General features: G+C 34.4%; 1 protein-coding gene across 2 annotated transcripts; it reads right to left on the minus strand.

Moving 5' to 3' along the window:
• Nucleotides 1-4,468: 4,468 nt before the first annotated feature.
• Nucleotides 4,469-13,188, minus strand: LOC137935159 (ubiquitin carboxyl-terminal hydrolase 9-like). Of its 2 annotated transcripts, XR_011109235.1 has the most exons (14): nt 12,601-13,188; nt 10,149-10,403; nt 9,789-9,933; nt 9,446-9,505; nt 9,259-9,354; nt 8,113-8,517; nt 7,878-8,018; nt 7,625-7,795; nt 7,233-7,490; nt 6,987-7,135; nt 5,994-6,584; nt 5,625-5,901; nt 5,216-5,514; nt 4,469-4,932 (listed from the first exon to the last, which is right to left on the minus strand). XR_011109235.1 is itself a non-coding variant. In XM_068779842.1 (13 exons), the coding sequence occupies exons 1-13, from the start codon at nt 12,750-12,752 to the stop codon at nt 5,347-5,349; spliced, it is 2,868 nt and encodes a 955-aa protein (XP_068635943.1). In that variant the 5' UTR covers nt 12,753-13,188; the 3' UTR covers nt 4,946-5,346. The 2 variants fall into 2 exon arrangements, 1 of the variants encoding a protein (XP_068635943.1); XM_068779842.1 differs by lacking the exon at nt 4,469-4,932 and having other exon boundaries at nt 4,946-5,514.
• Between the last annotated feature and the right edge of the window lie 4,358 nt (nt 13,189-17,546).

Consider the following 17,546-nt stretch of genomic DNA (forward strand, 5'->3'; position numbering starts at 1 on the left):
AGTGCATTGTAGTCATTATAAACACTTTCACACAATAATAAATACAACCTCAAAGCATGTGAGAGAACATTCAAGCCTCTTCCTCATGGCTCTAATTCGTCCATAAACCTCTTTTTCTTTTGCTCTTTTGTCTCTCCTCTCTCCCAAGAGCTAGAGTTCCTCTCTTCTCTCTTTCCCTTGAGATCTTCTGTGTTTATATGTTGTCCCTAGAAATCAACATGTTTCATCTCTTACAATACTTACAAACTCACTACCTACAAAGAACAAGAGTGTGAGCAACATCCAACGTGAATCAAGTCTTTTTATTCACCCAAGTGGTGATTTTTTCTGAGGTATCCTTAAATTTTATGTAGTCTTTTTTTGGGAACTTTGAAGCTTGGACCTTTTTTCAGCCTTTGAAATTGATAATATTTTTTTCAAAATTTGATCCCTTTTTTTTACTTGTGTATGGAGTTTTATCATTCAGCTAGGGGTATTTTTTCTTCTCTCATATTTGTTTTGTCCCAACTAAGTCTATTTTCTTTTTATCCCCAACTCGAGGGGGGAAAGTACAAGAAAAAAGGTCTTTTATTCCACATATTTTGGTAGTTTATCTAACAAGATGAAGAATTTTTTAGTTAAAGAAGTTTGAAGACCAAGATTAATTTTCTTTGCAAGTTGAAGCTACAAATTCCAGTTTGTGGTTGAAAACAAATATGGAAGAGTCTTACATGACTCTCAGTTTAATCAAGGAAGAATTTTAATATTATTAGACCTACTTTAATCGAGTTGTTTAATTATTGTAGGATTTACCATTTAAGAGTTATAATTTGGATATAATTTGGGATATGGATAGTTAAATTTAACTCAGATTCTATGTATTTTCTCTATTATAAATAGAGACCCAGTGTAGGTAATTTAAAATAGTCAATGAATTATTTTATTCTCCAAAAATTTCAACAAGAAACAAGACTTTTGAGTTGTAATATAGAACGTTTCCTCCTTATAATAAGGAATTCATGAGAACTAGAATTTAAACCAGGAGAGTTTCCAAACCATTTGGAAACTTCTAAATTAAGTTGGAACCAAGAAACAACATGATAAGGAGTGCTATAGATTGAAAACCAACACATAACAGTAAGATCTCCTCCAATTAGGATAGACATGAAGAGACAAACACTGGGCTAATTAAAGAAACACTTTGAGATGTCCAACAACAAAGAAACCAACAAACTTAGGACTTCTTACAGTAACAAAAATGCAACAACAACAAACAATAACTCTCAAAGTTAAACCAAAATTCAAAGGGAAGAAGGATTCTAGCAGATCATGACTTCCATCAAAAGAATGTGCAGCATTGCAGAGAAACCACTTCCAAATGGAGCAAACTAATGGAAACTGAAGGATGATAGATGGTTCCTATCAACACTCCATTCCTACTACATAGAACTTAACAAACAATGCTATGCAAAAGAAATGACAATACCAAATATGGGAATCTAAGAATGGACAACAACAACAAGCAAGAAAATTAAAAAGAATACCATCACAAACAATAGCAAGCAAAAAGAGATCGAACAAACTTGCATGAAAGTAGTAACATGCATGGAAGGTAATGAGGAAACTTTCGTGATATGTTTTGAGAGCTATGAACCTTATAAATTTTGGATATTATTGAAGAAAAAGTATAGAAGAGTCTTATATGACTCTCACAGGAAGAAGTCTCGTAGAGCCATAATTAATAGGATAGAGTCTTACAAGAGTCTCACAGAAGGAAGTCACGAAAAAATCTCAGTTAAAAGGTGTTTTTGTTATGTTAGTGTCTTATTTATGTTCAGTTGTTTAATTGTACAAGAACTAGTCTTTAAGAGTTAGACTTTGGCTGTAACAGGGACATGGGTAGTTTGATTCTAATATGATTCTACTTGTTTCCTCTATTATAAATATATGCTCATGGTACTCAGTTAATAATGAAGTCAATGAATTATTTATTTTTTTAAAAAATTTAACATGGTATCTATGCAAGGTCTATAAATTGACTCGATCAACTCACTGAGACAATAAAGTTATTCTTCTTCGATTGATTATTAGTTCTTAGAATTTTTTTCCTAATAACGGTTTTTTGTGTGACTCCCTATTTTTTTTTCAACATTGAATTCCCTCTCCTATAAGATTGCCTTCTTTATCACATGTTCTTCTCTTACTAAGTAAATGGGTTATTTTATATGCTATCAGCTTGCAACACTACATGTTGTTGTTGTAATCGATTCATGTTGCATGCAATACTTTTGCTATTAGACGAGGCTCTTCTAAGCTCATTATTCTAAAATTTGCATTCTTAACCATTCACTATCTTCCTCACATCTTATGACGTTAGAATGTCTTGAGAAACTTGTCATTTTGCTAATATAATGAGATCTTCTCCTAAAATATTCAGTTCATTCATAATATGAGTGAACCTAAAATTCATTTCAGCAATTGATTCACCTATTTTCATGTTAAATTCATCATACGGGATATCAACGAACCGATTCTAGAGTCCTTGACTCTAGTTGTCCCTTCATGGGTTACTTCAAACTTGTCCCAAATTTTTTTGGTTATTTTGTGTGTTGTGACTCAATTGAACTTATTTGGACCTAAGGCACATAACAATAGGTTAATTGCCTTAGAGTTTGCTTTGAGTTGTTGTTGATCTTCCCAAGTTGGTTCATTAAATTCTTTTGTGACAAGATAACCATCTTCTAGTTTTTGTGGCTCAAATGAGTTAGTCTTGGTCACATGCAAAATATCCCAATTCATGGATTGGACAAAAAACTCCATTCTTACCTTCCAATATTCTTAATTTACTTCATTGAACAATGGGGGATAGTTGGCCGATTATCCTTCAAGAAAGAGTAATTTGACTTGAGATGTCATGAAATCAAAAATTTAGAAATGAAGTTAGATGTTGATTTCAAACATGCAAATGCCTACTCTAAGGCCAATTGTTGGCTCAGGTGGCTTCTCAAGAGGAGTGAATTGATTTTTTATAATTTTAAATCTAGTGTGCTAATTTGAAATTTAAAGCAATTGTAAAATAAAATATGCACACAAAACTTTCTTCTAATTAGCTCTATTAGTTGAAATTTACACTAAAGATATTTGGACTCTCTTTTAAGCCACATGTATGCTCAAATACACGATTACAATAATTTTTCATGAGATTTAGCTAGATTTGATCTCTATTAAGCTCTTCTACCTAGAATTAAGGTCCTAGATCAACCTATGAATATAAATATAAAAATTACAAAAGAAGAGAAACTTAAACCCATTATATTCGATGGAAAGATTGTCTTCCCCTTTGGGATCTCCAAATCTCTAACTTTTAAAGCATGAATAGAAATGAATTTGGAGCTAGATTGAATGAATTGCAAGGAGAAATTTGAGAGATAGGAATTTTACAAAGTAGTTGCCTTTTTTTCCTCTCAAAATGGACTTTGAAATGAAATTCAAGTGTTGAATGCTTTGAATAAGGTAGGTTTGTAAATAAATACTCTGGGGTATTCATAGCTAGCCGAGGCTTAACTAGCTATTATTTTGACATTTTTTTAAAAAAACTGACAAAATGATCAATCAATGAAAAATAATGATCGATCAATCGTGAACAACAACTATATTTTTGTTAGACTTTAAGTCGATTAATCAATCCAATGACCGATCAATGCCTATCTAGTAGATTAAACATTTTAAGTTGATCGATTAGTCTACCTACACTGATCAATCAATGACTTGTGTTTGATCAATCATGCATTGTGTCTCTCATAGGCATGCTTTTGTATAATCAATCAATACAATTGTTATGATCGATCATACTTGATAACTTTTTAATACTTGAACAAGATTGATTGATTAGTCTAAAGGGATTGATTTATCATGTTTTATAGCACATTTTGGTCAAGTTCTACTTGATCGATCAATCATCTTGATTAATTTTTCATGTTTAATATTTACAGCCAATGCACATTCTAGATAATCGATCATGTCAAAGCCAAGTTTCTTATCTAAGCTTCAAAACATGATAAAAGTTTGTCATAAGTGATTCTAACATGTTTGATAGTCAGGTATGCATTGGCAAAAACATATTATAAATGTAAAATATTCTATAACTTCAAAGATTTTAGTTGTACATCAATTTTGAAGATTTGGGGTAACTCTTTGACATGGATAGAATTCTTGAAATTTTCTAAACAAATTTGACTATAAACTTTCATTCTCTTCACTCGAAATTAGGCTCTATTTATAGTAATTGGCAACTAATTTATTTTAAAAATTGGACTTCATTAAAATAAATTAATAGCCAACTACCATAAATAGAACCTCTTTTGTGTTGGTAAATGTCAGACCTAAAATATACAAGACCAAGACTACTCCGTTGCTAGTGAGCTCATAATTTTTTCTCCAATAAATACTCGGTTACCGCACCTCCTATGAACAGTTGAATGCCCATAAAATAACCACTCCATCATGACACAACAAGAAGGAACCTCCACTTACAAACAATTCTCTGACACCCCAACCCTCTTTATTGAAAATAGAACAGACAAGGAGAAAGGTAACACGTTCTATGAGCTAGAAAAAAACAAACAACAAACACCTAAGAAAGAAGACCTTTTTAAGACATGAAAAGAAACCGAACAGCCAAATATAGAAGGGAATTACCACCAAGGAATGTTGAGATCAATTTCCTGTGGCATTCTTACAGAGGTGAAAACAAATTTGAATAGAATAAAATAAAAGAAACTGAAAAATAATAAGAAAGGAAGATGTTTACTGTTCAGAGCGAACAAAGGAGAAGAAAAAAAAAAATAAAAATTGTCCGTTATATTCTATCTAAAAAGTAGAGCTATGAAGCAACTTGCATTGGATGCCGTATACGAGGAGACAAAAGGAAGCTTCAGTGCAGATGCCGAATAGCTGCTCACATGTAAACAACCAAAACATAGCTGTCAATGACTATTAATGAGTAAGACAATGTCTCATTTAGGGACGGTCAAAAAGAATAAGAACATTGCCTACGATAACTAATGTTATTTAACTACAAAATGCAAATTTTATGAAACAAAACCCGCCATCTGCTGTCACAAAAAAATTGACTGAATGATAAGAAATAGCTAAAATCTCGATTAGCCTTGCCTCCTGTTTGCCTTCCGAATTCCATTTAAAAAGCTAGTCACGACCTTCCTCACCAACATCTTACCTTTCTGCTTGGGCCATAAATATCCAATCTTGTAATGGAGGAGATATGAATGGCCCCCTATCCAGACTTCAGTTCACCACACGCCACAGCAACATGTATCTGTCATTCACATAGCCGATGCTCCAAATATCTCAACCACTTGCAGAATCAACACAACATTGTTGACCCATTTCCACCACTTTATCACTTTTAACCCGTTGATAAAACAAAACATATGCCGCACTAGTCTTGACTGAATCCTCACTTACAGCAGAAACATAACTATCATCAAAATGATACCATTTGTTTTCTTTTAATAGCTGCAATTGAAACAAAAGTTTCAGTTAATTTGATATGACCAACACAGCTAGCAGTTATTCCAAAAAAAAGGCTTAATAAAATGACATTTAGTCCGGAGTATAGTCCTCACCTTGGCATATGCGGTGTAATGGCCACCACCTAAGCCACCATAGTGGTTGCTCACAGCATACAGTTCGTACACATGGGACTCAGGAGCAGCTTCCTTGTGCTTCACATATTTGCTTAAGTCAAGATTATGTATAGGGAAGTTGACAAGTGTGTCAAGTTTATTTTTCATATATCGGCTATAAGAAAACCGCTTCAAGTGAAAAACTAAAATATCAGGCAACCTCCACAAGTCAAGTTTCTTACTAGCTTGCCTGTGTTCCTTACAGGAGGGGCAGTACCTACATTAGCAGTGTATGCATGAAAAGTCAAGGTAATGAACAGTGGACCTACAAACTATCGAGAATTTCAAAGAACGGATTAATTAACTAACCACATATCATCAGGTCCAAGAGGTTCCTCCTTCAAGAATGCTTCCAAGCATGAAAACAAGGAAATTGCTTCTGGTCTTGTTCTCTTTGTTTGATGTCCCGGCTTGAAAATGACAGGGAAGTCCTTTAGAAACTGGACATCATATAAATGGTGTTCTCTCTGAGACCAATCCATCAAAACCCTAACAATCTGATCTGATTCATTGAAGGAAGATTCTGCAAGAGGAATTTCGTCTAAAATCCTTTCATCAGTTACTGAGAGCTGTAAAGAGGAATCCTCGTCACTTGAGGCATCTAACTCCATGTTGGAATTTGATGCAGACTGACCACTGTTAAGGCAGGAATAAGCATCTCCATTATTCATCATCTTGTCCACATCAATGCTTCTTTGACTGCTAGAGCCATTTTCTCTGACAAATTTGACTTGATTATGTGCATGATCTGAACCTTTGTGCCGAAATAATGGATTTAGAACAGCTCTTACTAGAGCTTGAATGACAGCTGGAGTAAGCGGACCCTCCGGTAAGAAAGTTACTAGTGGATTTCCCAAAAATTTTGGTTGTACTACACAAGTCTGCAGCTCCGTTGTCAATCTGAACAAAAAGTAGCATTTGTGAAATAATAATCATATAGCTAAGTAGAAACTGAGATATTAGTAAAAAGTTAAGAGACAAGTACTCCATCAAAATAAATTTTATTCAATAGAAAACAGGTGAAAACTTCTAACCCACTGATTTTGATCAATTTGATGCAAAGATTAGGTGGCTAATAAGGCTCTCGGCCGAGGAGTATGTTTTCTGTGCAAAATACTATGCAAGGTAAACGATATTATGAAGAATCAAGAGTGAAGTTGCTGCAAAGATCTCAATATTTACGTATGTATGCAGCTGTCTCTTAGGGGTAAAAAGGAATTATCACCACTCGTATTTATAAAGCACATCAACACAGTTATACAACATTAACAGAAAATGCTCAGGAGATTGTGGATATCCCACCTGTCTTTGCTCCTATGCATGACCTCTAGTCTACGCAAGTTTGCCCATATTCGAGGGTGTCTGTAAGCAACAAACTGTTCGTCATCCTTTACCTCAGACAGCAGTTCAAAAGGATTGTCTACATATCGATATATCTTATGATCACAAACCTGATGAAAGCATAAATATGCTGAATTAGCATTTGTAAAACAAAAAAATTGTCACAGATTTGAGCAGAACAACAGAGAAACAGATAATCTAGCTTACCTCCGCAATCAGCAAGCATTCATCACTCTCCAAGCAACAAGCTGCACTCAAGGCCTGAATCAGATCCTTCCAGAAACCATGTTTTTGAACAGTTACAGTATAGGGCATGGGAAGCCTACTTCCATCACTAAAGATCACAGTTATAGTCATTGTCCTTGTTACTGTTGAAGGTAAAGGTAGAGACAGATACATGAAAGGGTCAAAAGTTACTGAAACTTTGTTGCAGACTGGGCACACTAATGTTGACTTATATTGACCCTGAAATGTCAAAGCAGTTCCCTATAGTTAAATTTCCATTGGTAAGGGGTGAGAGAAGTGAAAAGAAAGAGGGAAAAGCTACGTTTCCGAAATATGAAGAAAATTAGCATACTGTGAAAAAATCACCCACTTACTTGGCAGACATCTACAATAATAGAATCATTGCGAGCCATGTGATTTGCCCAGCACTCCTCAGCAAATTCCTCGTCTGGGAGATCATTTGAATCCTTTGCCTCAATGTAGGGCTTCTTTTTTACACGATTCAAATCTTCATGCAACCCATCCAACAAAAAGGCCAGAAGCTCCTATATAAAATAAACATGGGAGATGAAATATATAACAATTGTTTATGCCATAGTGAGACTTGGATGGACAGGAAGTACTAACCTGAGAATCATGCTGATTATACCCACTGAACTGTGAAGCAAATCGAGCAAGTTTCATCTTAAATGTACGTGGTGCTATCGATGTCTTCTCTGAAGACCACATTTGCCTCAATAACTCCCCAAATGCTATTGCAAGTTCACCCTGCATAAGTACAACATGTAATTTGAAGATGCTCAGCATACGAACAGAGGAAAATCCCAAAGAGAAACACTTCCAAAGCATAAAAGTTTTGTACCTGCAATCCCAAAGGATTTTCCCGGTTGATCTCTCTGGAGTAATCCTTCAAGAAATACTTGACCAATGGGGGTGTATGCACCAAACACTGAAGAGCATTGTTCATAAAGCAAGTGTTGCCCAGGTTCACCAATCCAGTCAATCCTCCTCCATCTCCTTTGGTGCTGCTGTTGCTGAGCAGATCATATTGACCCTCAGAATCTCTTAAGGATGAACTTAAAATGCTTCCCTGCACCAAGCTAGGGCCATATCCAGTTGAACTATAACCATTGGACAGGTTGGGACCACCAGCAATCGAAATAGGCGACCTAACAGGTTCAATTGATACCAATGCTAATTCGTTTCCTGTTGAATCCATGCCAAAACCAGAAGGCCAAAACCCATCCTTCTCTACTTCCAGAAGAATCTGCACAAACACAGTTCAACCTTAACATTGAGAAAGAGGACAGCCCAGTCTTCATAGTTTGGTAAAATAAATAAAAGAAAATTCCAATTTGCATGCATCCAACAATTGAAGTCCAGAAAAAATTTCAAAAATAATATGCAACAGCCTTTTAGGACAATTTAGTGATCTCAGAATGATAGAATTTAAAAGTGGATATGCTTAGCAAGCCCTACCAGGAAAGTAAGGAGATGAAAGTATTTATATAGAAAGAGAAGAACAGAAAAGTTCCTTTGTATGTTGATTATGTATGCTCCCTATACCCTATACCCCATACCCCAGTGGGACTTGAACCCAGAATACACAAATTTACCCCTGACAAGGATAGATTGCCATTTATCTGAGGATTAATGGATTTCAAAGAAGTACAGCAACGTCCCACTGGCGAAGCAGAAAGAAAGAGGAACTGAATGGGGTTAGTTGGATGCATGAAACCAAATGATGATAATCTTTCTCATATGCCCTATTTAACTTGTTTTCCAACATTTTAAGTAAATATGTGCACACTCAGAAGTAATGACAATAGTATCCAGACTGCATCCAATACTGAATATATGAGAAATTCAGCCATGGGATCAAGCAGGAATGATAACACTCTGTCTATTTCGGATCACATTATCAATTGTTTAGCAGAATATTTGAAGCCAAAAGTTGTTACAGTCAGAAAAACCAGTATTTTAAAGAATATCAGGCTGATTTACTCACATCCTGGTCCATCTGTAACTGGGCTTCATCGAGCGTCTGATCAAAATTGTTTAGTATAGCATTTTTCTTCTTTTGAAAGTAATCCCAGATATGAACCTATGGAACAATAGCAATATAACACTAGTCATATGGAAGCCAATGTAAAAAAAAAAAGCAACAAAAAGGCAAAACACACAACCAGACTCACTTTTTCCTGGTCGAGATTGTATTGCTTGCAGATGTGATTGTAAAGTTCATGCACTGAAGCCTGGATAATGGCACAAGTAAAAATTATTAGCAGTAGAAAGAATATAACCAGATGCCACCAATGTTTAATTCCTCACCCCCAGCCCAGGAAAAAGCAGTTATCACATCTCACAACAGGAACCAAATCCCACATATCAAACTGGTTTCGACAATAATAAAAGAATAACCTCAGAGTGTCATCTGAAATTCTATACATACAAATGAGTTCCTACCACTACTTTCTTTCTTGAATAAACAAATAAATCCCAACAATATGATGCTACTTTAAAGTACAGAGAAAGTACCAATTTGTTGATACGGATAACTGATTGGTTATTTTTCCTGGAATCAATTAGATGAAGACATAGAGGGTAAACCTCCACACTGAAGTTCTTATGAGAAGACCCCTGAGAGATCATTTTTCTTGGTAATGCCGGACCTCCTTTATACCTATGGGTGGGGAGCAAGTAACAAGAAGCAGATGAGCAACTTTTTTCTTAAAAAAACAGAAGAAAAAGAAAAAAAAAAGAATGGGATAAATAAAAGAAGGAGACTGGCAGCAACATCAAAGTATATAACTAAGGAACAGTGTCAAAAACCTATCATAAAAAAATCACTTGTCAAATGACTTTTGCCATTAAAGGAAATGATTCTAATCCTATTACCATTCAAACAGTTTCTTCCACACTTCTTGAGGAACCAAAACATAATCCTCTCCTTCCTGCAGAGGTTTGCGAAGCTCTGGCTCCTCACCTTCACTATCTGCTCCATTAAGTACGATATCAGAATTATCAATAGGTCCAGGTCTAGAAGGGATCTTTGAGAGGGGACCATTAGGGAAACTAGAAGCAGTAAATTGGTCAATAATTGAAGAATCTTTCTCATCCTGGCCAACATATCTTTGCCACTTGATCCACCACCTGCAAAAGCAGCCATTGAAGTCACTTAGGACCAGTGACTGAAACGAGACACTTCTCAGGCTTGCTTCAGGTTGTTAGTACAAGGGAAAAAATCAAATACGGAACTTCTATTGAAAACTATCATTTTGACAATTCATAAAAAATAGATACAAGAAGCTGCAAGGAGTCCAAAGTCTTTTAATAACTCAGATAGGTAACTGATCTTATTTACTCATAAATAAACAGAAGTAGCTGAAAGATACAACAAATTTGGGAAAATTTTTATCAGTCAATTCATACCACACCGTTATTTGGTTTTAATCATTTAAATATATTATTTTAAAAGGTTTAAGCTTTTATACATATGCAAGACAATACACCCAAAGAAAAGCTGCCACTCTACAGTCAACTTTTGCCATTCCAGCTATTTGTGAACTATGTAACCATATCAACCATTGAACAACCACATACTAACATGCCAAAGCAAGACGTTGCCAGTCGAAAGAGAGGTTGAGCCAGACAAAATAACAAACTAGACAAGAATATTATTCTGGCTCCAGTAAAGAACTGCCATAAGCGCCACGGGCAAACCAACTAAATAAATGCCTATGAATGGACTAGCCCTCAGTTATAACTTGCTTTTGAGTAAAAATACACAAATGCACCACAGGGCAAACCAACTAAATAAATGTCTATGAATGGACTGGCCCTCAGTTATAACTTACTTTCGAGTAAAAATACACAAATATGCCACGGGGCAAACCAACTAAACAAATGCCTATGAATGGACTGGCCCTCAGTTATACCTTACTTTCGAGTAAAATTACACAAATGCGCCACAGGGCAAACCAACTAAATAAATGGCTATAATTGGACTGGACCCTCCGTTATAACTTACTTTCGAGTAAAAATACACCAATGCGCCATGGGGCAAACCAACTAAACAAATGCCTATGAATGGACTGGCCGGCTCTCGGTTATAACTTACTTTTGAGTAAAAATACTCAAATGCGCCACGGGGCAAACCAACTAAATAAATGCCTAGGAATGGACTGGCCCTCAGTTATAACTTACTTTCGAGTAAAAATACACAAATGCGCCACAGGGCAAACCAACTAAACAAATGCCTATGAATGGACTGGCCCTCAGTTATAACTTACTTTCGAGTAAAATTACACAAATGCGCCACGGGGCAAACCAACTAAATAAATGTCTATGAATGGACTGGCCCTCCGTTATAACTTACTTTCGAGTAAAAATACACCAATGCGCCACGGGGCAAACCAACTAAATAAATGCCTACAAATGGACTGGCCCTCCGTTATAACTTACTTTCGAGTAAAAATACACCAATGCGCCACGGGGCAAACCGACTAAACAAATGCCTATGAATGGACTGGCCCTCGGTTATAACTTACTTTTGAGTAAAAATACTCAAATACGCCACGGGGCAAACCAACTAAATAAATGCCTATGAATGAACTGGCCCTCAGTTATAACTTACTTTAGAGTAAAAATACACAAATGCGCCACGGGGCAAACCAACTAAATAAATGCCTATGAATGGACTGGCCCTCAGTTATTACTTGCTTTCGAGTAAAAATACACAAATGCATGAACTTAACTAGAAAAAGAAAATCCTCTGCCACATCAAAAAGAGTCTTAATTAATCTAGCTGTACCTTTCAGAAAAGAAAGTCACAGCCAAAAAAGGCCCAAGCTTTCCAACATAATGAAAGAAAGCAAGCACAAACTAGCATTCACCAATATCAGCACTGTTCTTTCCAAATCTACAAACAAAGCAAAGGCAAAGTCTATATAATAAGCAATTAATGGCATTGGGTTCAAGACCTATGGCCGAAGGGCCAAATCCTCTCCAGACACGTCTTGAGTCCAACCGTCTAATTTTTGAAAAAATTATAAATCGCATTCAATTCTAGTAATACTATGTTTTCTTCTGGTCGGTTAATCTGAAATCGAAACTGACACATGATGGAAGCCACTAGGCACAGATGTTCAAGTAGAAAACCCTTCTTTTTAATCAAAAGTTCGCCTAAGATCAAATTGAGCCCTTGATCTAACTACCGCAGAGGAATCAAACCAAAAAACTCAGATTTGCCGCTTCTATCCTGTCTGATTGAAGTATATGCTTAACAGTGTCCGGAACAATGGCAGAAAAAACATATACAATGTAATAAGAAATTTCGATACCATCAGACCTGTTTGAAAGAACGTAGTAGACGTTTCCTTCTTTTAAATGCGATTCAGTTGCTTTATTCAGTTCTGAAATTATCCGTCGTTCTTCCTCCGGAATGCATGGTAAGCAGCTATCCTCATTGTCGATAAAAAAACTAGTACCAGGAATCGTCATTGCCGATCCAAGGAAAGGTAATCACTCGATAGCCTTCCTCAAACAAGAAGGAAAGAAATCCGAACACGGCAACTCGAAATGAATTGAGTGCGAATTAATCAATCTATAATCAAATTAAAATACGATTCCAGGAACCTCGAAGAAAAAAAAGAACTCCCACAGGAAGAACGGAATCCAATCGCGAGAATGCCTCTAGTTGAACAAAGGCGCCGTCGAAGGGGCCGCAAAATGAAAGACACAGAAATGGAAATTTTTGCCCTCAATTCATTCGTTAGCGACAGAAACGATCTCGGGTTGTAGAAAAAGAGATCTAGAAACCCTAGATTGAAGCTAATATAAAGGGCGAAGGGCGACTGTTCAAATTTGGAAAAATCGGGAGAGTTGGAGAAGGAACAAAGAGGAGGCCGAGACAAAAGCGATTTCTCCGTTCTTCGTCTTTTCAACAGACCAACTCCCTCTTCGCCTCATGTCACGTGTTCGAGGAGAACAGCACCATAACCACAACTTAAAAAAACTACATATTAATTATAAAAAAAATTGTAATTGTAATTTTATAAATACAAAGTAGATAATATTTTCAGATTTTAAGTGGAAATGAAACTAATATTTTCATTTTTTTTTGGCCAAGTGTAAATCCTCAAGTCATTGATACTTCCTCATTCTCCATTTGAATCCCTTTAGTTTGGCACAATCTTGACAAAGAGTTCCCATGCCTTCGTGTTTTGTGGCATCGCAAAACTTTGATCTCTTTCCAAATAGTTGAATTAATTAAAGGTTAATCGGGACCCTTTCCGCGATGAGTTCATAAACTCTATCTATTCCTCACTAATCTTACTCAAAAAAACATAATTTATGGTGTTTTTTTTCTACCTTCATCATGTCCCAAAACCTAGCTTAAACTCTTACATTTTCATCGACCTATCTATATGGGTTGTGCGTTTTTTATATGATGGACATTGACCTTGATTGGCTACTCGATTTTGCAACAGTGATCTCAAACTAAAGGTAATTCGATATGTCACAAGACAGACACATTAAAATAAATAATATAAGTTCGCAATATGTATGGAATCTTCAGAGTTTCCCACATACCATATGGGATGTAAGAAACCTATGGAGTTTTCTCACATATTATATGAGATGTTATATCAACAAGGGCTCACTTTCATATCAAATGGATCCCCTATCTATTTTAATCTTGATTCTAGATGAACTCCTAGACTCAAATCAAGTAAAAAATAAATTTAAAACAAATTTAAAAACTTGATTGAGGAATAGCCAATACTCCTTTTACTTAAAATTCCACTTGAGTGCAGTATAAAATCGAATGAATTGATAATGAGTACAAGAAAAAAAATGATGGATAAAGAGTCTATGAGCTAAAGTTTTTTGCTTTGTCAACTTTGAAGCTCACAATTGAGACGTGTTTGGATAGTTTGGGACGAACACAAGACCCCTATTTATCATTTACAAAAAAACTCGAGTAATTGTTTGGAGTTGTTTGAAACTAATTTAAAACAACTAGGTATGGTATAATCCATTATACCTTCTATGGATAAGCAAATATAGTCCTCCAAAGGTCTATAAAACAGTCAATATCTTTAATTCCCATTGAGAATAATTGATTGTAATTTCACCCATAATTTTCTCAACTTCATGCAGTATGTAATGTTTTAGATAATCGAATATACTTTCTATAAATAGAAGATATCAATTATAATTCTATAACCGACATATAATAGACCATATGTGTTGAAAACCTTTTCTAACTTTTCAAAAGAAATGAAAAACAACCTGTAACTAAAGTTCAAAAGCTTCTTTTCATAGCCCAGAGTTCTTGAGTTCTAGAAAATAACAAGCCCTTTTAACTCTAACCCTCATCTATTGTTCAATCTTTATCTTATAAGTTCTTTATCATGACTTGTTCACTACTATGCTTAAGTTATGTTTCTTTTGAGTTGACAAATCTTTTTCCAGATAGCCAAATAGCTTGTTACTTTGAAGGAAATACGTATTTCCTTAATTATATTTCTTTAAAATGCACTTCAAGATTAATGTTTTATTATCTTCAAAATCTATTTTAGAACTAGTGTTTATTATCTTCAAACTCTGGAGAATCTAACCCATGAATTTAAGTCAACTTCAGGTTAACAATCTCCCTTTTTTTATGACAACAAAACTTTAGCCTAACTATGAAGAAAAATAAATTGCCTCTTGACATAAGTATGCGTATTTCATGTAAATAATCTCATTAATGTATTTCTACTTCCCTTAAGTTATGTATGGAAAAAAATGTATGATTTGCATAAGCTTTGTCATTCTCATTGACAAAGACAAAAGGTAATTTGAGATAAATGTTTCACAACAGTAAATAAGACAAAATATAGACAATAAATTAAAGTTATGACAACGTCGACCTAAAACCATAAACATCCAACAAAATCCTCTTTACCCTACTAGAAGCGGAATCTGAAAATGACCTAAAATCTTATAGAGAATATATTCAATACCAATAATTCTTCCTTGAGTCCTCTGATGACATCATTTAAGCCAACAAACATATTAATTGATAGATCCTATGGAAGTAGCGAAGAAGGTCTTTCCTCTCCTTGCAACCGCATATGAAGTAGGATCTGCTATTTACTTGCTTCATCACCTTAAGCAACATAACTTGTCTTCTCTAATGGTCGAAGACCTACTTGTCATTGTCTCTTCTCCGTTGAAGTTTCCTTCAAGACATAATAAAATATTCTTCCTCTTGATGTATCAATCATGTTATATACATAATAAAATATCCTAAATTCACTTTGATGAGTAAATGGCCACATCCAAAAGATGTTTGTAGTGGTCATCCTAAACGAAAGTAACAACTCTAGGATTAGGATTGATGACATGAGTAATAATCTCCACTATACTCTTTGCTCCATGTTAAAATCTCTAATTTCCACTTTTCCAAGGATATATTCATTTCCAAGAAACCTTTAGGCCTTGTTAGTGCCTTTTCCAGGAAACGCTAGAAAGGTATTTACATTTTCATGGACCATTAGTACTTCATGTTTTCTTGTAACATTTTTCTAGCTAGAAATTCCTACCAGGAAAACAATATAATATTCCAAGTAAGATTTTCCAATGAAGATGGACCGAAAAACTATATGAATTTTTTTTAGATAAATATTTGATAATTGATGTTGTAATACTTTCAACTCAACGCAAATTTTCATGGTAATTTTGTATTTGACATTTTATTTTACTAAAAATTTATCAGATAGGTATGGTAATGTATCAAATTGATTATTAATTTCCATTTATTTCCATGAAAAAAGGTACTAACTGGTCCATTTAATTTTCCTTGAAATTTTTTAAAATTTTCATATAATTTCCTAGTGAGGCACTAATAGGATTTTATCTATTAGTGCCTTACTAGGAAATTACATGGAAAATATTAAAATTTTCCAAAAAAAGTTAAATTGACCTATTAGTGCATTTTCCAAGAAAATAAGTAGAAATTAATAATCTATCTCATACATTACTATATTTATCCACTAATTTTTTAATAAAATAAAATATCAAATATGAAATTAATTTTTTTTATCTAAAAACAAAGTAATCATGTTAAATCAACTATTCTGCTTTACATATTATCCCACATTTGAGTTGTTATATTATTACAAAAATAGTTAGCTAATTCAATTTGTTCATTTCTCCATCTTCTCCCTGATATTGAGACTATAGGTTGGTTATTTAGTTCTTCCAAATCATCTTTATCTTCCTCTTGATCTTGTTCAAATTTTACATCATCCCCCATGATTTTAACTAGTTCTTTTCCTTCATTCCCTTCATCATTGTGATATGATATTTGTATAAAATTATGAACAGTATTAAACACCTTACATTGAAAAGATATATCAAATTCAAATAATTTGAAAGATAGCAAACAAGTAACACTAGTTTTACAAAAAAATACTAAAAAAGTTACAAGATAGAAATATGGAACACGAACCAATTATAGGTAGATTTCAATAACTTCCAAGTAAAACACAATACTAAGATATGCTCTCTAACATTTTATAATTTTATAGATGAAACATTTACCTAATATTTCGTTGTCATTTGTTGTCCAACAAAGGCCTAACATATATCATTTCGTGACTGAGAAATGAAATGGTCAGTCACCCAATTGAACTCTGCTTATTTCGACCATTATAGAATGACTACAAAAATCCATCTATCCTTACAACTCTTCTTCAAGGAGTTTTTCTACACTTCCATCTATACCATTTTCAGGCAACATGTACTTCCTGCAAGGCTTGCCTTTATGTTGTCTACATTGAACAGGTCTGAATTAGCAAATGAACTGACGCACATTTTATCAATCTCAGTTCAAAGGTAAACTTTCCTTTTCCATTTTCAAATATTATGAGGGTTTATTTTTACCAAACAAATAGTTTTTTTTTTTTTCATTCCGTTGTCATTGTATAGATACTTGCATGGATTTGTTCCACACAAGAAAAATATCCTCTCTTTCCTTTTAGACAACAACATAGCTAGAATAAAATAAGGCTGCATGGAGCAGTAGAAATTTCTGAAACGGGTGTTTTTTAGCACTTCCATATGTGTTGAGTGTACAATATGAGAAAAAAGTCAAAAGTCTTCCTTATTTTTTTATTTTTTATTTTGCTTTCTTTTTGCATCTTTCTACCATAATTCTGAAAGTAAAATGACATAATAGTGGAATAGAATACGAATGAAAATGAGATAGAAAGATATATTCAGAGATTGAAATGAACATTGTCA

The sequence above is a fragment of the Aristolochia californica genome, unplaced genomic scaffold (genome assembly GCF_029961685.1).
Source record: "Aristolochia californica isolate CCGP_79_NKW_82.1479 unplaced genomic scaffold, dmAriCali1.0.hap1 SCAF_6, whole genome shotgun sequence".
NCBI lineage: Eukaryota > Viridiplantae > Streptophyta > Magnoliopsida > Piperales > Aristolochiaceae > Aristolochia > Aristolochia californica.

What these genes read in the sequence shown, in the direction of transcription:
- LOC137935159 (XM_068779842.1), bottom strand. Translation starts at nt 12,752, where the DNA reads ATGACGATTCCTGGTACTAGTTTTTTTATCGACAATGAGGATAGCTGC. An exon ending in TGGAAGAAACTGTTTGAATG is followed by an intron (nt 9,934 to 10,148) that starts GTAATAGGATTA and finishes CCCCACCCATAG; the next exon opens with GTATAAAGGAGGTCCGGCAT. An exon ending in ATGCATAGGAGCAAAGACAG is followed by an intron (nt 6,585 to 6,986) that starts GTGGGATATCCA and finishes CTTTTTGTTCAG; the next exon opens with ATTGACAACGGAGCTGCAGA.